At 44.1% G+C, this 20,751-nt stretch overlaps 1 protein-coding gene across 3 annotated transcripts in view; it reads left to right on the top strand.

Annotated features, from left to right (window-relative positions):
- Positions 1 to 20,751, top strand: part of vav2 (vav 2 guanine nucleotide exchange factor) — a 271,051-nt gene that overhangs the window by 66,332 nt on the left and 183,968 nt on the right. For all 3 annotated transcript variants that reach the window (XM_080756557.1, XM_080756556.1, XM_080756555.1), the window contains exon 2: positions 5,918 to 6,034. In XM_080756557.1, the coding sequence (XP_080612683.1) occupies positions 5,918 to 6,034 (117 nt within the window). The remainder of the gene's footprint in view (positions 1 to 5,917; positions 6,035 to 20,751) is intronic.

Below are 20,751 nucleotides of genomic sequence, written 5' to 3'. Positions count from 1 at the left end.
GATAACGGCCCCCTCCACGGTGGAATGAAGCCTCATTGGCAGACGGAGTAAGGCCGTGTCTGTGAGTCTAGCAGACTATACTCACACACCCACCTCCTGTAAGCTACCTATTTATTATCGTCCCTCACGTCGTACCATCTTGCCCTCACGTCCTCCCCTGCTTCCTAGTATTCGCTGCGGCGCCCATCACGGCTCCGCTTGAGTTGTTTGCTTTGTATATATATATATATATATATGTATGTACGTGGTAGAGAGAATTAATATGGATGTGAGGTTTCTGCCCGACAAACGATATCCTGTGGGTTCCACGTCAGCCATAACCACTTAAGCGCTATTTATTTTATCATCCGATGCATAGCGAAAACGGCAGACGCACCAGCTCACAGCATGGAGTCCAAAACATAGGGATGCCAGGTTGGAATGCGCTCAGCGCGGAGTCCAAAAACGTAGGGATGCCAGGTTTGATGCGGTTAGCGGGCCATACCTGCCAGGCCTCGCTGACTCCAGTGTTGTTTTTGTCGACTAATACTATGACAAAAAGTGTTTCGTCGACTACCTTTTTTCACTGATGAAAACGAAATGGAAACTAAATGAATGATGACTGAAACTAAGACTAAATATACTGACATTTTCCTCAACACATTAAAAACTAGACTAAAATGTTAGGAAGGGACCCAGTAGAGAAGAGATCCAGTATAAGTCTTTTTACACTTTGTTGCATGCTGAAAATGGCCGATCTGCAAGCTCACAATGTGTCGCAACACGACGCGTTGTGAGCTTGTAGATCGGCTATTTTCAGCAATTGTAAAAACCGTCGTTACGACGGCATCAACTGTAGATTTAGTCGACTAAAATCTTATGATATTTAGTCGACTGAAACTAGACTAACACTAAACCATTCCAGGTGACTAAAATGTGACCAAAACTAAATACATTTTTCAAGAGACTAAAATCAAAATGTGCTGCCAAAAACACCACTGGCTGACTCATTGTCATTCTCACACATACAGTACAGTACCTGCATCGGCTCACGGTGCCAAAGTGGCATTTGCGTTTTCCTGTCGTCGGGTATAAGGTTATCTCGTCTGGTCGCTGGTCCTCGTGTGTAGCGCGGGTGGAGGAGGAGGAGGAGGAGGAGGAGGAGGAGGTGTGATGGGGGTGAAGTGTATTCTTCTCCAGCCTCGGATATGAAAAGGTAACATTTGCAGGAGAGGTTTGGAGAGAGAGAGAGAAGATACGGATCACGAGGGCCAAGATGTATCTGACATTCAAGTGCATGCTGGGAGATACGAGAGGCCAGCGTGTGTGTTTGTGTGTGCATATAGTTGTGAGGACCAAATGTCGAGCACCATTTTCCTTGGTCCTCACAAGACGGTTTTGCCATGTTTCATGGTTTAACGTTGTTATTATCTTTTTTTTACATCATAAAAACATTTGGCCCGGACTGTTAGCTCAAAAAAGCAAAAAAGAATGTTGAAATTATTGCTTATAGCAGCTTTAAGTTGAAGTTAACATAAATAACCTAACTAAATGCATTTGAAATTAAATAAACATGTTACTTTTCAGGATTTCAATTCAAATATAGCAAAACTAGCAGATCTGCTATAGTTTTGATGAGATGTATGCAATGTGGCGTCGTGGCCCTCTGGAGTGAGTTTGGAAGTATAGTGGCCCTCTCCATCTTCAAAGTTTCCCACCCCTGCTGTATAACGATGACGGACATTCAATTCCAGTTCGGATACTTTTTGTAAATATCATTAGCAGCTCATCAGTAGGGCATCAAGATGGCTTGTGCGGGAAGGCGAGGCTCCGTGATTACAAAGAAAACCCAGAGGCACAGTGCTGCGTCACATTTCACTGCTACTGGCATGAATCTAGCTTTCTAGGTCAGTTGTTCCCAAAGTGGGGTCGCTGGACCCCCAGGGGGTCCCCAGCTAAATGATAGTTAGGAAACAAATGGAGCTGTATGGGTCTAACTCAGAGGGTGTACAAATGGATATCCCAATGGAAGTTCCATTTGTACACTCTCGGAGTCAAATTAACCCATTTTGGTGTTAGCATTATGCTATTATGGGTTGGACTGACCTCATGCTTCCTTCTATGCATGAGGAGTCCAAGCTGCTCTACTTTATAGCAGATCGCCTCGAGCTTGTACTGTAGGTCTGCACATTTTTGAAAGATTTTGAAAATGTGGCGCAAATCTTTGAAAATATATTCGTTCAGAGCGAGCTCAGTCACTCAAATCATTGCTTTCGGAGGGGGGCCCTGGGACAACATATCCGCAGCCAAATACAGCTAATTCTGAGGGTCCTTGACATGAAATATTGAGCACCGCTGATATAGAAACATATACTGTAGGTATTTCAGAAAACTGTCAGAATGGGTTTAACTAGGTGATAGGATGTATATATATATCCTTCCAGATGAGACAAAGGGCCGTGTCCCTGACGGTACAGACAGGTCTTTGTGTTCACCAGGCCATGCCTCATAGGAGGAGGAGGAGGAGGAGGTCGGAGTCAGCTGTGTCAGATACAACACTGATTGAGACCCAGCCCAATGTGAGGCAGGCGGTCATGCATGACCCGCTGACCTCGGCTAACATGCGGCACTGGAGTTAAAAGTTCAGCCCGTTCTGTTGGAAGCCTACTGGACCATAAATAACACACGCAGGGACTGCCGGCTCACTCTTGTGTGTGTGTGTGTGTGTGTGTGTGTGTGTGTGTGTGTGTGTGTGTGAAGTGCACACATGTGCCTTTATACGTGTACATGCTATGGTATTTGCCTGTCACACTTACAGTATGCGTGTGTGCTTTAGTGTACATGGAAGCTGGCGCATGTTGTGTGACACGCTCCAGTGTGTGTGTGTGTGCTGTCCACTTAATATTTCCCAGCTGTAAATAATAAAAGAAGCACTCTATCATCTGTCTAATCACGGCTCAGTTAACTCTTTCAAATGCTCCCGTTAAAACGTGGCACTCAGAGGGGCCGTCCGTCCCGTCGTTTCAATCCAGGAAGCACTCCCCTAGTGTTCTCTCGTCTCTGCTTCCACGTTACAGTATTCATCATCATATCGACCATTTCATTGTGGCAGGGGTCTTTTTTTCATGGAGGGATGGACACGGTCAGAGCAGTGGTTCCCAAACCTTTCAGCCCCGTGACCCAAAACAGAAACTATAGACATTCGCCCCCCGGGACCCACAGGTCCATAGCAGCTCACGACGCGTCGCTTTGCCTTTTGTGCCGCGTCGTGAATCTCTTGTGGATCGGCTATATACGCTGTCACTACTCCTTGAACACATCGCCGTATACAAGGCTTAAAGGTCGGGTCTCGCTACACCTTACATGGCTGATCTGATGGGATCTCCAGTATGTCCCAACTCGCTGTCTGAGATCCTCGACGGGCAAAGAGCTTCTAGATCTCTGTAACTTAAAGACCAAAGGAGATCTGACTTTCAGCACTATAGACACAATTATGCACTGCCCTTGGAGATCAGGCTCGCTGAATCGGTCTCCTCTTTTAAATCCCTGCTGGAAATGCACTTTCATAGATTAGCCTTAACTTATTTTCGTGTTGCTTCTTCTGTTGTTTTCTGTTTTTTGTTTGTTTGTGAATCCTTATGTGTAAAGCACTTTGTAACACAATCTAGAAAGGTTTACTAGTATTATTTGTTTTCTAATTTATGGATTTTTTTTTTCTTTTCATGAAATTACTGAAAAATCATTGAATTTAGTTTTTATTTCATGAAAAATGTAGCTTATTTGGTAATGTTTTGAAATAAGAATGCTATATATATATATATTAAAGGATCAGCTGGTACAATAGATCACAGTGGCATGTGGATGGTTGAAGAAATGTGCGTATATAAAATCACATCAAAATTGCAACAGGTATATAAATATCCCATAACCAAGTGTGACAGCCAATTACCGCAGGAGGCTGATGCAGCTGATGCAGTCAGAGACGACGTCTCAAATTGGCTCACGGGGGAACCGTTGAATACACCCGTGGCTCATTACAGTGCTTAGAATTCAGCCCGACAGACAGCGATCTGCCTGCTGACAAAGGTGCTTATGGTGGAATGATTCATGCTTAATTCATGCTCCGTCGTTCCGTGCGCAACACGTTGTGCGCTTGCAGATTAGCTCCATCCCGTTGTAGTTCTGCGACAAAGTATAAAGTCGGACTTAAATGTCCTTGGCTTTGGGAATCACGGGCGTCGGGTTGTCATCTTTTCGATGACATGTTCTTTTCTCTCTTCTACACTATATACAGTATCTGCCTTTCTCCTTCCCTGCTACCGGTCACGAGACGTCGTACTAACCACTCTTCTGTCGAACAAGACTGCGTTTAATATGTGGCCTTAATGCATATCAAACTGAGGGGGTCCTTGAAATAAAACATAATAGTCGAAAGATGAGAATCACTGACTGCTCCGGTCCGCGCTATAAAAACAGAAAGCAACCTTTGCACGGTAATAACCAGATCATAAAACCCGAGAACACTTTCCATGAACGCCTATACCGACGTGTCTGAAGTCATTCCGACGCAACCACGCAGAGAGGATCTCACTCGAGAGAGAGAGAGAGTGAGGCTATATTCATTATTTTTAACGGTTTGAATTTTATTAGTAACGTAAAGCTATTAGACGGATATGGTTTGTCATGAAACCGTTCACTAGGATATCCATCCACTCGAGCATTTTGTACCATAACCCATTTTGGGCAGGGAACCCCTTTTGGTGTTGGGCATTACGTTACGCTTTAGCTATTGAAAAATAGCAGATCTACAAGCTCATAGCGCACCACCGAGTGGCGTGCTACGAGCTTGTAGGTCTGCTCTTTTTTTTTAAATCGAAGAACGGCTGACGTAGAAACATAGCTTTTACCAGAAAACTGTCAGGATGTAGAAGACGTCTTTAGAATCTGATCTCGGGTCAGAATGGGATAAAGGTCTCTCTCACTCAGACTCCTTCTTGTGAGTGGAAGGTGTGTAGTTTCCATGGCCACCCAGATCAGCACATCACCGCCTGTCTGTCTGTCACACGGAGACAATTGAAAGAGCACGTGTGAGCTAGGATGTGGATCTGTGCAGTGCCAGGTGATGTCTTATTCACACATACTGTAGGCTGTGAGAGACGGGAGGTGTCTGCCCAAGCCCCGTTGATATTTCACGATGGTTCTGTGCACTTATTAGTATTTTGCAGGCACGTGCAGAGGTGTGTGTGTGTGTGTAGGGGGGGGGTGCCCTTTCCCTACCTTTTTTTCAGTCCACATAAATGTGGCATGTGGGAGGGGCAATGTCGGGGGCGGGCAGTTATTTTCGTCGTAGTTCGTAGTATAGAACGTGCACGGTAAAATCCTCAGTCATACTTTATCCCACTTGTGACTGTCTTGAGAGAGTGTACACATGTATGTACATTTTGTACACACTTAACACAGAGTTAAAGTAACACAAGCAAAATGTGTTTTATATATATATTTTTTATATATACCAAAATCGGTTTAACCACTCTGTAACCTATACATCTATTCTAAGATGGCATCTTAAATAAATGTTGTGAAAATGTGTTGTGACTTTCATTGAAAAGTTTTAATACAAATAATTCCAATGGCATCTAAAATGTAAGGTTGCAAATCTGCTTATCGTGTTGCGTCATTCACCGAAAATAGTAGATCCACTTGGTTGAGATTTGGGTGTAGAGGGACGAATGCCAATTCTGGGCAAGTTTACTATGGTGTTTTATGGGGGTAAAAGCTTCCTTTCTGGGAATATTTACGCCTTTTTATAACACTGACTGGACCTCACAAAGAAGTGAAATGCGAAATATGCCTTACCACAATGCCTTAAATGTATCCAGTTCATATTTGCATGCTTATTCATTTCTTTCCCCTCTCTCTCTCTCTCTCTCTCTTTAAGTTTCTGTGTCTGAAGAACATACGGACCTTCCTCAAGGTATGCCACGACAAGTTTGGCCTGCGCAACAGCGAGCTGTTTGACCCCTTTGACCTGTTCGACGTCAGGGACTTCGGCAAGGTGAGTCATGTCTTGTCACGCTGTGGAAACCACTGGATCTCTGAATGAATGAATGAATGAATGGCGCTATACTGCGTGTTCTTTAAGCGAGAACACCAGAGTGAACGAGGCAAAGCAAGGCCCGGGATTGGCCCTTTTTGTTTGGTTAGTTTGACGACGGGAACGCTTATGGTTGATTTATTCTCGGCTGCGTGTCACGCAGCTATAAATCAGGCGTTTACTTTACTACGACGACGACGTCTGGACATTTTCATAGTCATTATATTTATGAAACCACTTCTATCTAAGGCTGGGATGGGCTTGAGGCTTCCAGCCAACATCATGGGCTTTGATTAGGCTACTGGCGCGAGGGGGAGCCCACTTTGTTTTGATTGCATTGTCTTAAAGATTTGCCTTTTGTTTATTCTAAGGTGAATAGTAAGTGGAATAAATATGTGACCGTTTCTGACCGAGGCTAAGTCATTGAAAGGTTTTTAATATTTGTTTTTTGTCATGTCATGTGAAAGCAGGGAACCATAGCTTCAAATTGACATATTGGTTGTTCAGTTTGACCCACCAGTTTTGGAGATATGGCTTATAGAGTAATGCCTTTGCAGAGAAACGGCGAGTTGAGAAATCAGGCTTGAAAGGTTCACTTCTGCGTTCTCTAACATTACACCTACTATAGCTACATGTTTAAGCATTTATTTCATATTTCCATGTCGATTTCAGCTCTGACATTTATTTCAGACATGCTCTAGTATGTGAAGAGTCTGCCTGTGCTATTAACTAATTTTGGATCATTTGGATCTGTATGAAAAAGAGTCACAAATCTTGTGCGCTCGTTCACTTCTTATTCACTATTGGCACTATAGTGCATGCTGTGGCGGTGGTGCGTGTGCCCGCTGCAGTGCACACACAGCCCAGCCAACATTTATCCGTGGGTTTTCTTTTTGTTGTGTGAACAGAACACGCACCGGGGGGTGAAATGTAGTTCACACACAGTCAATTCTTTCAGTCACATTAACTTCATTATGCATTCATAAGCACCCCGGCGGATCAGCGCTCGCTGCAACACTTCGAGGTCAGCAATCTCCACTCGTGTCACCGGATTGCTTGAAATAAATTCAGCTGTGCCTCCCTCCCATGGCAGCCATGGGCTGGGATTATACGCCTGTGTGTGTGTGTGTGTGTGTGTACTCCCTCCATAGCAGCCAGGCCTGGGATTATACGCCTGTGTGTGTGTGTGTTGGTTCGGCAGTAAAATAGTGGCTGATTCACACCACACTTGTTGTTATTACGCCAAGAGTTTTATGAGAAATCCAGTAGGAGTTCACCATAAAGCACCACGTAAACTAAAGGATCACGTCTGAGTTTTAGTTTTATAGTTTTTATTTCGATTTCGATATTTACTTATATTTTTTATTGAGGGAGGAGGTGTGCTCGACATTATACTACGTTGCAGTATGTCTAGGTGCGTAATTAAATTGGATAAAACATTATATGGAATGTATTTAAGACACAAATAAGTACCACACATGGAAGAGGGGCAATTTATGGCCAGCGGTGGCCTAAGGGTTAGAGGAGTGCCCTTGAGCAAGGCACTGGACCCCCAACTGCTCCCCCTGGAGCTGCTTAGTGGCCAACAGTATAGGGCTGTGGTTGTACTGGTCAGCTCCTTGTAGACCTGCTATTTTCAAAAGGTTTTTGTACATTTGAGAACTTGAAATGGGACATATTCTGCAGTATTGACGCGTTAAGATTTGACCCCTGACATCGTCCTACCTGCCATATGGCTCAGGGGTAGAGTGTCCGGATGGTAACCGCAAGGTTCCCGGTTCAAACCTGGGGGCTCCCCCCCCCAGAGTTAGTGTCGAAGTGTCCTTGAGCAAGACTGAACAACTAATTGCTCCCGATGTGCAGGTTGGTGCCCTGCATGGTTTCCTATGGCATCGGTGTGTGAATGTGTGTGAGAATGGGTGAATGTTGATGCACAATCTCTTTAAAGCGCCTTGGATAAAGGTGCTATATAAATGCACCATTATAAGGTTTATATCAATTCCAAGCAGCCGAAGCTCAAAATGAACCTTTCGTGCTGTCCATGTTGCTAGGCAGTTTCTACGTTCTTCCCCAGCATGAGGATTAATGCGCCATAAGGATCCATTCCTTGTGGATTATTTATTTGCTGCTAGTTTTCTCAGAAAAACACTGCAAAGTTGTTGTTTTTGTCCAATCCGTTCCTACGTTCAGATGTAAACAATGATCTTTGATCGCATCACGCCCCGAGTCCCGACATATTACCCTTTTTCTGGTGAAAGTTAAGACATGTCTGCTGCTGCTGCTCGTACGACTTTTTGCTGCTCCTCTCGCTGTGTTGGGCTGTGTGACCCGGAAGTAGTTGGCACAAATACACAGATATTGGCTGGCTGCCTGCGGTGACATTACGTGAACACGGGGGCGGCGGTGGCTCAGGGGTAGAGTCTCCGGATGGTAACCGCGGTATATATTTATATATACACCGTGCTATGCTTGAGGTGGTTGACGCGTTGGACATGTTTACTTACCAACGGCAGGGAAAGACATCTGTTCATGTACAGCACTGACTGCAGGACATTGTTTATCCACTGAGTAACATCTGTCTGGTGTCTGCCTCCGTTCAGTGGATGATGATCCAAATCAACCCTAGTCTTGTCTCGCGTAGCCAGACAGACAACTAAGGGCTCCATTTTCGTCACCGCTAAACCCCTTATCCATAAACTTCTTTGCCTTTTTTTTTTTTTTTTTTACTATTTTGAAAAACATTTTTTGAATAGTTCAACTAGCCAATCTACATTGACACGTTGTGAGCTTGTAGACTGGCCATTTTAACTATTCAAAAATGTTTTGCAAAATAGTAAAAAAAAAAGTCAAAGAAGTTTAGGGATAAGGGGTTTAGCGGTGACGAAAATGGAGCGCTACATCTCCGAATGCTATATAGAGTCTGGAACTACACCTACCGAAATCCGAGTAACGTAGATGCCATTTCCGTTCACGGAAATATATTTTTAAAATGTCCTTTTCTTCTAAGCAGCAAGCTATACTGTATTATGCTTAGATGATTTATATTTACCTGTATATTAGGAGTCTCTACTTCCGCTTTATCACATACTCAGTCATGATCAGAGCTTCCGTTGCTCCAGACTGTATGACGGAAGCATTTGTAAACTGCGAGAGGCGACAGTCTGGCAATTCGAGACACTACACTACATCAACCCTGGAGTCCCTATATTTGGGATGAATGCTCTAAATAGATTAATTGTGAAAGGAGCAGATCTACATACTGTGTACAGATCTTCAGCTTCAATTTTGTAGTGTTCCAGTTCTGTCTGATTATTTAGTTTTTTGTGTCATCACTTCCCATTTCACTTCTTTTGTCCTGTATTCTGTATGAGTTCTCTGTCCGGATTAGATCAAATTGGTGCCTGGAGCCTCCTATAAACGGCTATAGTGTAGATTCTGTCTTAACCACTTTTTTTTTTTAATCGCTGTGGTGCAAATCTTTGAATATATATTCTTTCAGACTCTCAGAGTGAACGTTTTTAACTCAAATCTTTGCTCCTGAGGGGTTCCCTGAACAACATATTTTCAGATGGGGGGGCCTATTACATATAATTCTTGGGGTCCTTAACATAAAATATTGAGCACCACTGATATAGAAACATGAGTAGTATTTCAGAAAATATTTTTTTTTAAATGTCGATGTCGGGCCTAAATGGGTTAACACAAACATTAAATGCCATTGACAAAATGGATAATTTTACGTCATATGTGTCTGTCAGTATGTCAGTAGAAACCCTTGGCCAATAAGGGACCACCATTCTTGGTGACGTAACTGCGGTATGTTTCAAGGTTGGTATAAGGTCAACAATGGATTAGAGCGCCCCTCACTTCACACGGGTGTGATTTTTACTTGAGCTTGAGGGACTTGAGGGAGACCCCTGTTATTGAACAAACAATGTATCAGAATATTATCGCTGTTAAACACTAATTGTGAGAAAACAAACACTCACTTTACCCCCCTTAACTTTCACTTTCACCCCTTTAACTCTTAGTCTTGGAGTGTACAACATGTAACCACATTTGTAACTGTCATAGTTACAAAAGATAAATGAAACGTGGAGGATTTTACTGTGAAGCTGATGGAAGAAAGGATGAGAGAGAGAGGGAGAGAGAGAGGGGGGAGAGAGAGAGGGAGGGAGCAGTGGTGTGACATTTCGTGGATAAACCACAGAACGATGTCTGAGAGTCAATGAGCTTCCAGTGAAGGATATTAAAATCCGACGGCAGTCAGAATCAATCACACAGACGCTCCCACATGTCAATTGGGAAAAGCATCTGCATCGGCCTGGACGGTGGCGGTCTTGTCTCGCTATTGATTCTCCATTAAACCATTCCGGGCGGGAACCCCCTCTTGGTGTTTTTAGGCATTATGTTGCACTTTGGCTATTGAAAAATAGCAGATCTACAAGCTCATAGCGCGGCACCGAGTGCCGCGCTATGAGCTTGTAGGTCTGCTATTTTTTGAAAAGACTTGAAAATGTGGCGCAAATCTTTGAATATATATCCTTTCAGAGCAAACGTTTTTAACTCAAATCTTTGCTTCTGGGGGGGAGGTCCCTGGAACAACATCTTTTCGCAGCCAAATACAGATAGTTCTGGGGCTCCTTGACATGAAAAAGATTGAGCACCGCTGACATAGAATTTAGAAACATAGGTTTTTTCCGAAAACTGTCAGAATTTAGAAGGCATTTGTAGAATTGTCCTCAGGTCTAAATGGGTTAATGGCCAAACGTCGCATTATAATAATATCGAATGGAACATGTCCCGTCTAATATTTAAATAACGTGCGTGTCTCGTAAACAAAAGAAAATAATGGGTTTACTTTGTCTTCTTCCTGTGGAAAGTGCAGATATAGGCTCTGGTATAGTCCTTGAAATACTGGACGAGTTATTTTCTCTCTTTTTATTTCCCCGACACAATTTACTTGGCAGGAACTCTGGCCTATAGTCGACACACGACAGGGTAAATGGACACATAAATAAGAGTGCAAAGAAGACAAACAACATTTAGTGCGTCAGGGTGACTGCGATGGCATTAAACCTAGAGCATCTGTCTGAAGTAACAACATGCCAGGGTTCAGGTGTTTAAATGAATACTCTGCATTTAGCCGTGTATATCCCCCCCCCTCATAGGGAAGTTGGCGGGGGGAGAGAGACTGAGAGAGAGAGAGGTGCTCTTTTGATAGCAGATGCGTTTAAAAGCATTAATCGGCCCCACCACCTCCATGGCGGCGCTCCGGGTCCGTCAGGGTTCATCTCCTCCTGGCCTCTGGTCTCCGCCTAACGATGCCTTCTTCTCCTGGGCCGTGAGGGAATGGAGAACAGAGGGCCCAGTGCGGAGACACCGAGGTATAATTGGCCCTTTCGGACCTTTCAACTCCCTCCTCTTTTAGTGGAACAGACGGAGCTCATACATATGCTATATAGAGTCAGACCCTCGTCTACATCCTCCACTGATTTATTTAACTCGCACTGCTCATGGAGTCTGTTACTCTGCCAGTGTACCTCCTCAGGGGGGTACAGGCTTTAGTTTAGTCTGTTACTCTGCCAGTGTACCTCCTCAGGGGGGCACAGGCTTTAGTTTAGTCTGTTACAGGCTTTAGTTTAGTCTGTTACAGGCTTTAGTTTAGTCTGTTACAGGCTTTAGTTTAGTCTGTTACTCTGCCAGTGTACCTCCTCAGGGGGGTACAGGCTTTAGTTTAGTCTGTTACAGGCTTTAGTTTAGTCTGTTACAGGCTTTAGTTTAGTCTGTTACAGGCTTTAGTTTAGTCTTTTACAGGCTTTAGTTTAGTCTGTTACTCTGCCAGTGTACCTCCTCAGGGGTTACAGGCTTTAGTTTAGTCTGTTACAGGCTTTAGTTTAGTCTTTTACAGGCTTTAGTTTAGTCTGTTACTCTGCCAGTGTACCTCAGGGGGGTACAGGATTTAGTTTAGTCTGTTACAGGCTTTAGTTTAGTCTGTTACTCTGCCAGTGTACCTCCTCAGGGGGGTACAGGCTTTAGTTTAGTCTGTTACTCTGCCAGTGTACCTCCTCAGGGGGGTACAGGCTTTAGTTTAGTCTGTTACTCTGCCAGTGTACCTCCTCAGGGGGGTACAGGCTTTAGTTTAGTCTGTTACAGGCTTTAGTTTAGTCTGTTACTCTGCCAGTGTACCTCCTCAGGGGGGTACAGGCTTTAGTTTAGTCTGTGGTGGAAAAAGTACTAAAAGTTAAAGTGTTGATATTGCAGCATGTCCCATTTCACAAGTGTGACGCATTGTGAGCTGCAGTGGAGTAATTGTAGTGGAGTAAAAGTACACATTTGGGCTCGGGAGAAGTAGAAGTAAAAGTACTGGAAATTGGAAATACTCAAGTAAAGTACAAATACCTCAACATTGTACAGTACTTAAGTAAAAGTACTTAATTACTTTCCACCACTGCAACCTATACCTCAAACCCTAACCTAACCCTTACCCGCAAGCACGGGAGCATCCCCCTCCTCAGCACAGCCTCTTATGCAACTATAGGATTATACTTTATACAAAGTTCACCCACTCTTTTACACCTGTTGTAAACCTGTTTTGTGGCAATAAAGACTATTCTGAGAGCTTGTATCGCAGCAAAGTATATAAATTAAGCATAACATTGCTCCGACCTCCATGTTTGTTGTTTTCTGGGGTATATGGTCGCCACAAATGGACATTCACGCCATGCATGCACGACCCTGTACACGGGCCCCGTCCTCCTTCGTTATAGAAATCCTTTATGACTTCATTAGGCCAATGAAATACAGCTTATTACAGTGCACCCCGGAGAACACTTTTCTTTAACCCATTCTGACCGGGCACCCATTTTGGTGTTGGCATCATGTTATGCTTTACCTATTGAAAAATAGCAGATCTACAAGCTCATATCGCGCCACCGAGTGGCGCGATACGAGCTTGTAGGTCTGCTATTTTTGAAAAATTCGAAGAACGACTGACATTTTTAGAATCTGATCTCAGGTCAGAATGGGTTCATCAGACCAGTGTGTGTCCAGTGGAAACCTCGTATGAATCTGATCTCAGGTCAGAATGGGTTAAGCGCCCTCCGTCTAAACCCAGCCGCCTCCTCGCAAACCGTCTTTTCTTTTTTTTCTCTCCTTCTTAATCGGCCACCAAAGGAACACGGATGCCATTTAAATGAACATGGCAATCAGTTTTATTTGGCTGTTGCCATGATTAGCATAATTAGCTCATGCACCTGTTAACCATCGATCAACAGTTTGGTAATTGTTCCGTCTGTGTAACTGGAGAGCGGTGAAGGAAGGAAGCCGTCTGACAGACAGACCTGCCATCTTCATTACAGGGCCATAGACCTGCCATCTTCATTAGAGGGATACAGACAGACAGACAGACAGACAGACAGACAGGGCCACAGCGCATCATCACTCATTTGAAATGCAGACGACGGCGTCGCATCTCCGTCTAAATGGCTTTTGAGGCATGGCTTTACTGTCCTCGAGAGTCGGCGGAGCTTACCAGACGCGGCTCATTGACTCGATAGTGCGATATCAAGGTGAATGGCCTTTATTTGCAGGAGATGCGTTTGAGTGAAAGATTGCAGGGGCTTGGCTCTGTGACTGAAACATATTGCCTATAGATACACGCAACGAGGGCAATCAGTCGCGCCCGGGGGAATCTGAAATAATGGAAGACTTTTGCAGTTTCGTCGTAGATCAGGCACATCTAGTAGATCAGCCGTATTTTCAGCTATTTTCAGTGTCGAATGAGCCATCACGATGGCATCAAGGCCTGTCAAAACACATTTTAAATGACTAAATGAACTGCAGATTTAGTCGACTAAAACCTTTTGACAATTAGCCGACTAAAACTAGACTAACACTCAAACATTCCGGGTGAAGAGACTATGACTAAAACTAAAATCAAAATGTGCTGCCAAAAACAACACTATCAAACTACTCTGTCGCTCTGTGGGTCTGGCTAATATGGTTTTACTGAGGTTAAGGTTAGGTTTAGGTATAGTTTTACTGAGGTTAAGGTTAGGTATAGTTTTACTGAGGTTAAGGTTAGGGTTAGGTTTAGGTATAGTTTTACTGAGGTTAAGGTTAGGTATAGTTTTACTGAGGTTAAGGTTAGGGTTAGGTGTAGGCTGTCACAGCGACTGGCCAGTCACAGCGCACCATTTACTCAAATGCAAAACGGGAACCATATCAGCGTGGCTCGGTGGTGCACATGCGACTCTGTTCCCTTCGCTTCCTTCCTTTCTTCCTTCCTTCCTTCCTTCCTTCCTTCCTTCCTGCCTCTGTGGCTGAAAATAGCCAGTTGCTCAGCAGTCCCCTGACCTCCCTGCATCGTCGTGAACGCACTTTCATTCAAGTCAATTCTTATAGCCTCCGCCTCGCCCTGCCCTTTGCTGCAGGACTGTGCTGTGGATTTAGCGGCGCTATGTTGCTGATCACTTATTGATTTATTTACTTTTTGTGCCCACAACATTCTGTATATGAAATTGTATTCTATTTACATGCATAATGGGGGAAACTTTCGTGTTTGTAATTGTGCATTTGCCTTGCAAACATCAGCTCTGTAATTGAATCATCAGCCACTAGTATCCAACTCTTTCATATGGACTACTTCAGACACGTAGAGTATAGGCTACTGTAGTACAACCTTATTTAGGCTGAAATCGTTCATGTCACTCATTCACCCATACTTAAGCCCATACTGTATACAGTATATGGAGATCCCTGATGTGATCAATATTGGCCAGCAAACTCTACATCTGACCTCAAACCCTTAGATCTCCATATACAGTAATAATGGATATATGTCAGAACCTGTTCTGACATTCCATATGTTGATCCTTCCCCCATCCATCCTTCATCTTCGATGTCTCCCTTTTGACTGATGCCTGTCCATTCAAACTCTAGACGGGGCACTGCGCTCTCGCATTGAATACACTGAATACATCATGAGATGCGCCACTGTACAGTGTATAGAATTACTGTATTATTGTGGACGGATGCAGTTTGGGGAGATGGATGTGTTGTAGATGTTTGTTCCACATTATCTCTGTCGGGCCGGAAACCATGTATCTCCGTATTTAACATTTCTATGATTTTTTTTTCTTTTTTGTTTTCATGAATGAATGTCATATTTTGTTGTAACATTTCGAAAACGTTTCTAGGTGTTTTTTCCCCCCGCATATTTTTCTATATTACTGACCCAAAATGCGGATCCCAGGTTGAAAGTGATTCATAATGTGTGAGTTTTATGAATAGTTAAATAATGTAAAGTATTGACTAGAGCTTGTGATTAAACAATAACCACTACATTGGATCCATAACACAGGTTCTTTATCCCATTCTGAATGGGAACCCCTTTTGGTGTTTCAAGCATTATGTTAGTGCCACGCTACGAGCTTGTACGTAGGTCTGCTATTTTTGAAAAATCACGAAAACGTGGTGCAAAACTTTGAATAATATTCAAAGGTTTTCGCCACATTTTCACGATGTTCACTTTCGCTCTGACAGAATATATATTATATATTCTTTCAGAGCGAACGTTTTTTAAACTCATATCTTTGCTTCTGGACGGTCCCTGGAACAACATATTTTCAGACGCGGGTCGGCAGCCAAATACAGATCATTCTGGGGCTCTTTGACGTGAGATAGTTTGAGAACCACTGACACACAGAAACATGAGGTTTTTCAGAAAACTGTCATGATTTAGAAGACATTTGTAGAATCGTCCTCGGGTCTAAATGGATTTTATTCCATGTCCAGAAGGTGAATGTTTTTGGACATACGAGGTTCCACCGCTCTACAGTTGAGATGATATGGATCGACGCGGTGCTTTGTTCTAATGGAACTGGATAGCAGCTGATTGCTACACCTGCCAGACTTTGTGTTCCGTGCGGGGGAAGGAAGCGGTCGGGGACATTGGAGCCAAGCAGACAGTCAGGGCCACTACTCACTTCTAGCTCAACGTTTCCGCTGGCATCATTAGTGACCACCAGACAGAGTGACCACATGGTGGTATAACAGCCCTGCCCCGTGGCTGCCCCGAGCCGCGCACTAAGCTACACTGACGATGACGTGTCGTTATGAGCCCCCCCTCCCCCCGAAAATAGCTTTGATCTACAGTCTGCACATTGGATATTTAACCCATTCTGCGGGAACCCCTTTTGGTGTATTAAGCATTATGTTATGCTTATCTACAAGCTCATAGTGCGAGCTTGTAAGTCGAAAAATCTTTGAATGTATATTTCACAGCGAACGTTTTTAGCTCAAATCTTTGCTTCTGAGAGGTTCCTGGAACAACATATTTTCAGATGGGGGGGGGGTCGGTGACCAATTACATATCATTTTTGGTCCTTGACATGAAATATTGAGCACCACTGATACAGAAACATGAGGTTTTTCAGAAAATTGTCATCATTTAGAATACCTTTTTGGTATGGCTCGGCGGTCCAGGCACCTTGGCCGGTATAGTCAGAGTCTGGCAGTGTGCTGCGGGTTCGACTCCCGATCCCGACGGCCTTTACTGCATGTCACACTCCCATTTCCTGTCAGCCTATATACTGTCTGTCCCTCTATAAAAATAAAAAATAAAATAAAGGCGAGAGCCACCAAAAAAACATTTAAAGAGAAGGGCGGAGCGGGTACTCTGACACGGGCACAACAGGTATTGCATAGCCGGGGGGTGCAGGGGGGCATGGATCTCCAACTTCCATCGTTACCGGACTCTGTGCTCTATACAGCCCCGGGCGCCGGTCTGGTACAGTATATAAAATGTGAATGAGCCTTTAAAAAGACGCCGTCTGTAGGCGTTTGTGTCCCGTCACTTAAAAAGACCCAGTCTGTCTGCGTCCCGTCACGTATCTCCTAGTCCGTTCCTCCCTTCGCTCCTGTCCATCACGGCTCCATCCGACTGCATGTTTTTACATAAGGCTTTCGAGACCAAAAATAAATAAATCAATAATTCATTTCCAATGCCACACTGCTGATGATAATTCCCCTGGCATGAATTATAAATGGGGGACTTCCTCCCCTGCACTTGGACCCCCACCTCCTCCCACGCGTCCCTCTGCCTCGTTAGTGCCCCCGGGGTCGTTAGCCCCACCCGTGCAAACAGGTGGTTGCTGCCGCGCCACTGGGCTGCCGTTGTCTGGGATACGGACGTAGGAGTTTTATAAAATCACACCCGTGTGAAGTGAGGGGCGCTAAAGGCTATACCTCATGTTGCTATGATTAGGTGTTGTAATGATGATGTAAAGCAAACGGTGTCACGACAAACATTAAATGTAACTTTATTGTTAATGGGATTTAAAGCAGCTATAATGCAATCTGCATTCAAAGATTTTCCTAGAAGCTTTGTCATTGGTCGATTTGCCTGTCTGCTTCCTGATTAATTAGTTACTGCGACCGTGTTTTTTTTCCGACCAATGACAAAGCTTCTGGGAACATCTTTGAATGCAGATTGCGGCCCCTATAGTGTTATAGGGACAAGATGACGTAAATTTTCCCTTCATTGTCAATGGCGTTTTAAAAACAAACATTGAACCTTAAACAAACATTAAACCTGTATATAGGAGGGGCTAGCGCCCCTCAATAATCTAGATACCGGACAGCCCTGCCCGGTATCTAGATTGTTTGACAGACATGTTCTGTCAAAATCAACACTGTTGAGAATGGATGGTGTTTTACACTGATTTCCGCGAACGAGCACTCTGCAGTGCAGCCAGTGCAGGTATGTCGGGTATGCTGCTGCACATCCACATTCCCCCAAAATATCTCCGTCATAGTGAAATCCCTCTTACCCCATTTTGTGTTATAATTTAGCTTTTGAAAAATAGCAGATCTACAAGCTCATAGCGCACCACCGAGTGGCGCACTACGAGCTTGTAGGTCTGCTATTTGTGAAAAATCGTGAAAATATTTATTTCAGAAAACTGGAGCATTTGGAAGATTTTCTTTTTTAATTTTGAGCTCGCCCAGCTGTCAATCACCCACACATCTGTTTCGCCCGTTTCAGCAAAGCAGCAAACGTTGCCCCCCCCCCTCTCTCTCTCTCTCTCTCTCTCTCTCTCTCTCTCTCTCTCTCTCTCTCTCTCTCTCTCTCTCCCCCCTACATTTTCAAAACCCATTTCAACAGTCCAACGTTCCAATGAAATGCTTTTTGACATATTTCTCCAGTTCAGTCAATTCATTTTCTTCACTATCTATCTGCTCTCTTCTGTTTCCATCTGTCTTTTTTTCCCTTCTCTCCCCTCGTTGCCTTGGTACCATTCACATTCTGCCAGCATTCCACAACAGACGCCATTTAACGCATTCTGACCTGAGATCAGATTCATACAAGGTTTCCACTGGACACACACTGGTCTGATTAACCCATTCTGACCTGAGATCAGATTCTAAAAATGTCACTCGTTCTTTCGATTTTTCAAAAATAGCAGACCTACAAGCTCATAGCGCGCCACTCGGTGGCGCGCTATGAGCTTGTAGATCTGCTATTTTTCAATAGCTAAAGCATAACATGATGCTGACACCAAAAGGGGTTCCCGTTCAGAATGGGTTAAATACACCATGAGTAGGGGGGGGGGGGAGAAAATCTGATGAGCTGTATAAAACCATTTTATTGAACTCCACATTCCTACAGTCACAATCCTATTGTGGGCATAATTGCCTTCCATTTTTGTGTGGTGGACCTGGTGGTGGATGTACGTACAGACAGACAGACAGACAGACAGACAGGTCACGATACAGAGACAATGGGCGGCAGTGGCGGAAAGTAACTAAGTGCATATACTTAAGTATGGTACTTAAGTACAATTGTGAAATATATATACATTACGGCCATTTGAAAACGATAATTATTACACATTTGAAAACTTGACAATTCTGCATAATGAGTACTTCTTCTGCTTTTGGTACTTCAAGTACATTGTGAAGCCAGTGCTTTTTCTAAGTACATTGGCCCGTATTGATACTTTTACTTAAGTAAAACACTTGAGTTCTTTCTCCACCGCAGTGCTTTCCTACTGACCAATGCAGCGGCGTGCGTTCCAGTGTTGTTTTCGTCGACTAAAACTAAGACGAAAAATGTTCGCCGACTACCTTTTTCCACTGACGGAAACTAAACGTAAACTAAATGAGAACTAAAGCTACGATGACTAAAACTAAGACTGCATATACTGACAATTTCGTCAACAAATATAAACTGGACTAAAATGTTAGGAAGGGACTATAGTGGACAAGAGATCCAGTATAAGTCATTTTACAACTTGGTTGCGTGCTGAAAATAGCTGCGACGCGTTTGTGAGCTTGTAGATCGGCTATTTTCAGCGAACGTAAAAGCAGACATTACGACGGCATCAAGGCACCGACGAAATACATTTTAGTCGACTAAATCAACTGTAGATTCAGTCGACTAAAACTAGACCCAACCCTAAAACATTCCAGATGAATGCTATATAAAATGTGACAAAAAAACTAAATGACGTTTATGATTCTGCGAGGCTATATTAGCCGTGCCGGCTGCCTGCCGCGTGGCCTCGTCGTGTCCCCGTCAGGGGGGAAGCGAAGCCCCCCCCCCACCGAGCGGAGGGGGTCTCTGTACTCCACCCCTCCCCCTCCCCCAGCGTGAGCTCTCATTATTTCTTCCACCCCCGCGGCCCCCACAGGTATACCTTACCTTACCGTACACTTTGATGGACGGGTACATTCTCCCAGGAATCGCTGGCGTGAAAAATGTGGAGAAAATCACCAAAACGGGCGGGTTGGGGGAGGGGGGGGGGGGGGGGAGAGAGCCCTGTCCTCGTTCATTTTTCATCGCGCGCGCGGGGGGGGGGGATCATTTTCATATATGGATCTTAATGGTAAAAGCCTCTGGGCTCATAAATCACACTCGCCTTGTAACGGAACTGCCGTTTTTTTTGTCAGAGCACAAAGAGGGAGGTGAATAACCTCCCTGGCCCTGCCCAAAGTCCCATGTGTTTTAACGTGTGTCCCCCCCCCCCTCACTGTGCAGTGTTGTGAACTGGCATTAACCACTGAACCACTATACTGTACTGTGTATTCTGCTCTGGCATTAACCACTGAACCACTATACTGTACTGTGTATTCTGCTCTGGCATTAACCACTGAACCACTATACTGTACTGTGTATTCTGCTCTGGCATTAACCACTGAACCACTATACTGTACTGTGTATTCTGCTCTGGCATTAACCACTGAACCACTATACTGTACTGTGTATTCTGCTCTGGCATTAACCACTGAACCACTATACTGTACTGTGTATTCTGCTCTGGCATTAACCACTGAACCACTATACTGTACTGTGTATTCTGCTCTGGCATTAACCACTGAACCACTATACTGTACTGTGTATTCTGCTCTGGCATTAACCACTGAACCACTATACTGTACTGTGTATTCTGCTCTGGCATTAACCACTGAACCACTATACTGTACTGTGTATTCTGCTCTGGCATTAACCACTGAACCACTATACTGTACTGTGTATTCTGCTCTGGCATTAACCACTGAACCACTATACTGTACTGTGTATTCTGCTCTGGCATTAACCACTTTTAGGCCCCTGTGACGTCGTGTGGGTCAAAAGTGGTGGAACACAAAATAGTGTTCGACGACCAACGACG

This window comes from Protomyctophum bolini, assembly GCF_963924005.1.
Source record: "Protomyctophum bolini genome assembly, chromosome: 22".
Classification (NCBI taxonomy): domain Eukaryota; kingdom Metazoa; phylum Chordata; class Actinopteri; order Myctophiformes; family Myctophidae; genus Protomyctophum; species Protomyctophum bolini.
Note: the sequence above shows the minus strand (reverse complement) of the source record. Positions and strands in the feature narration are given on the sequence as shown.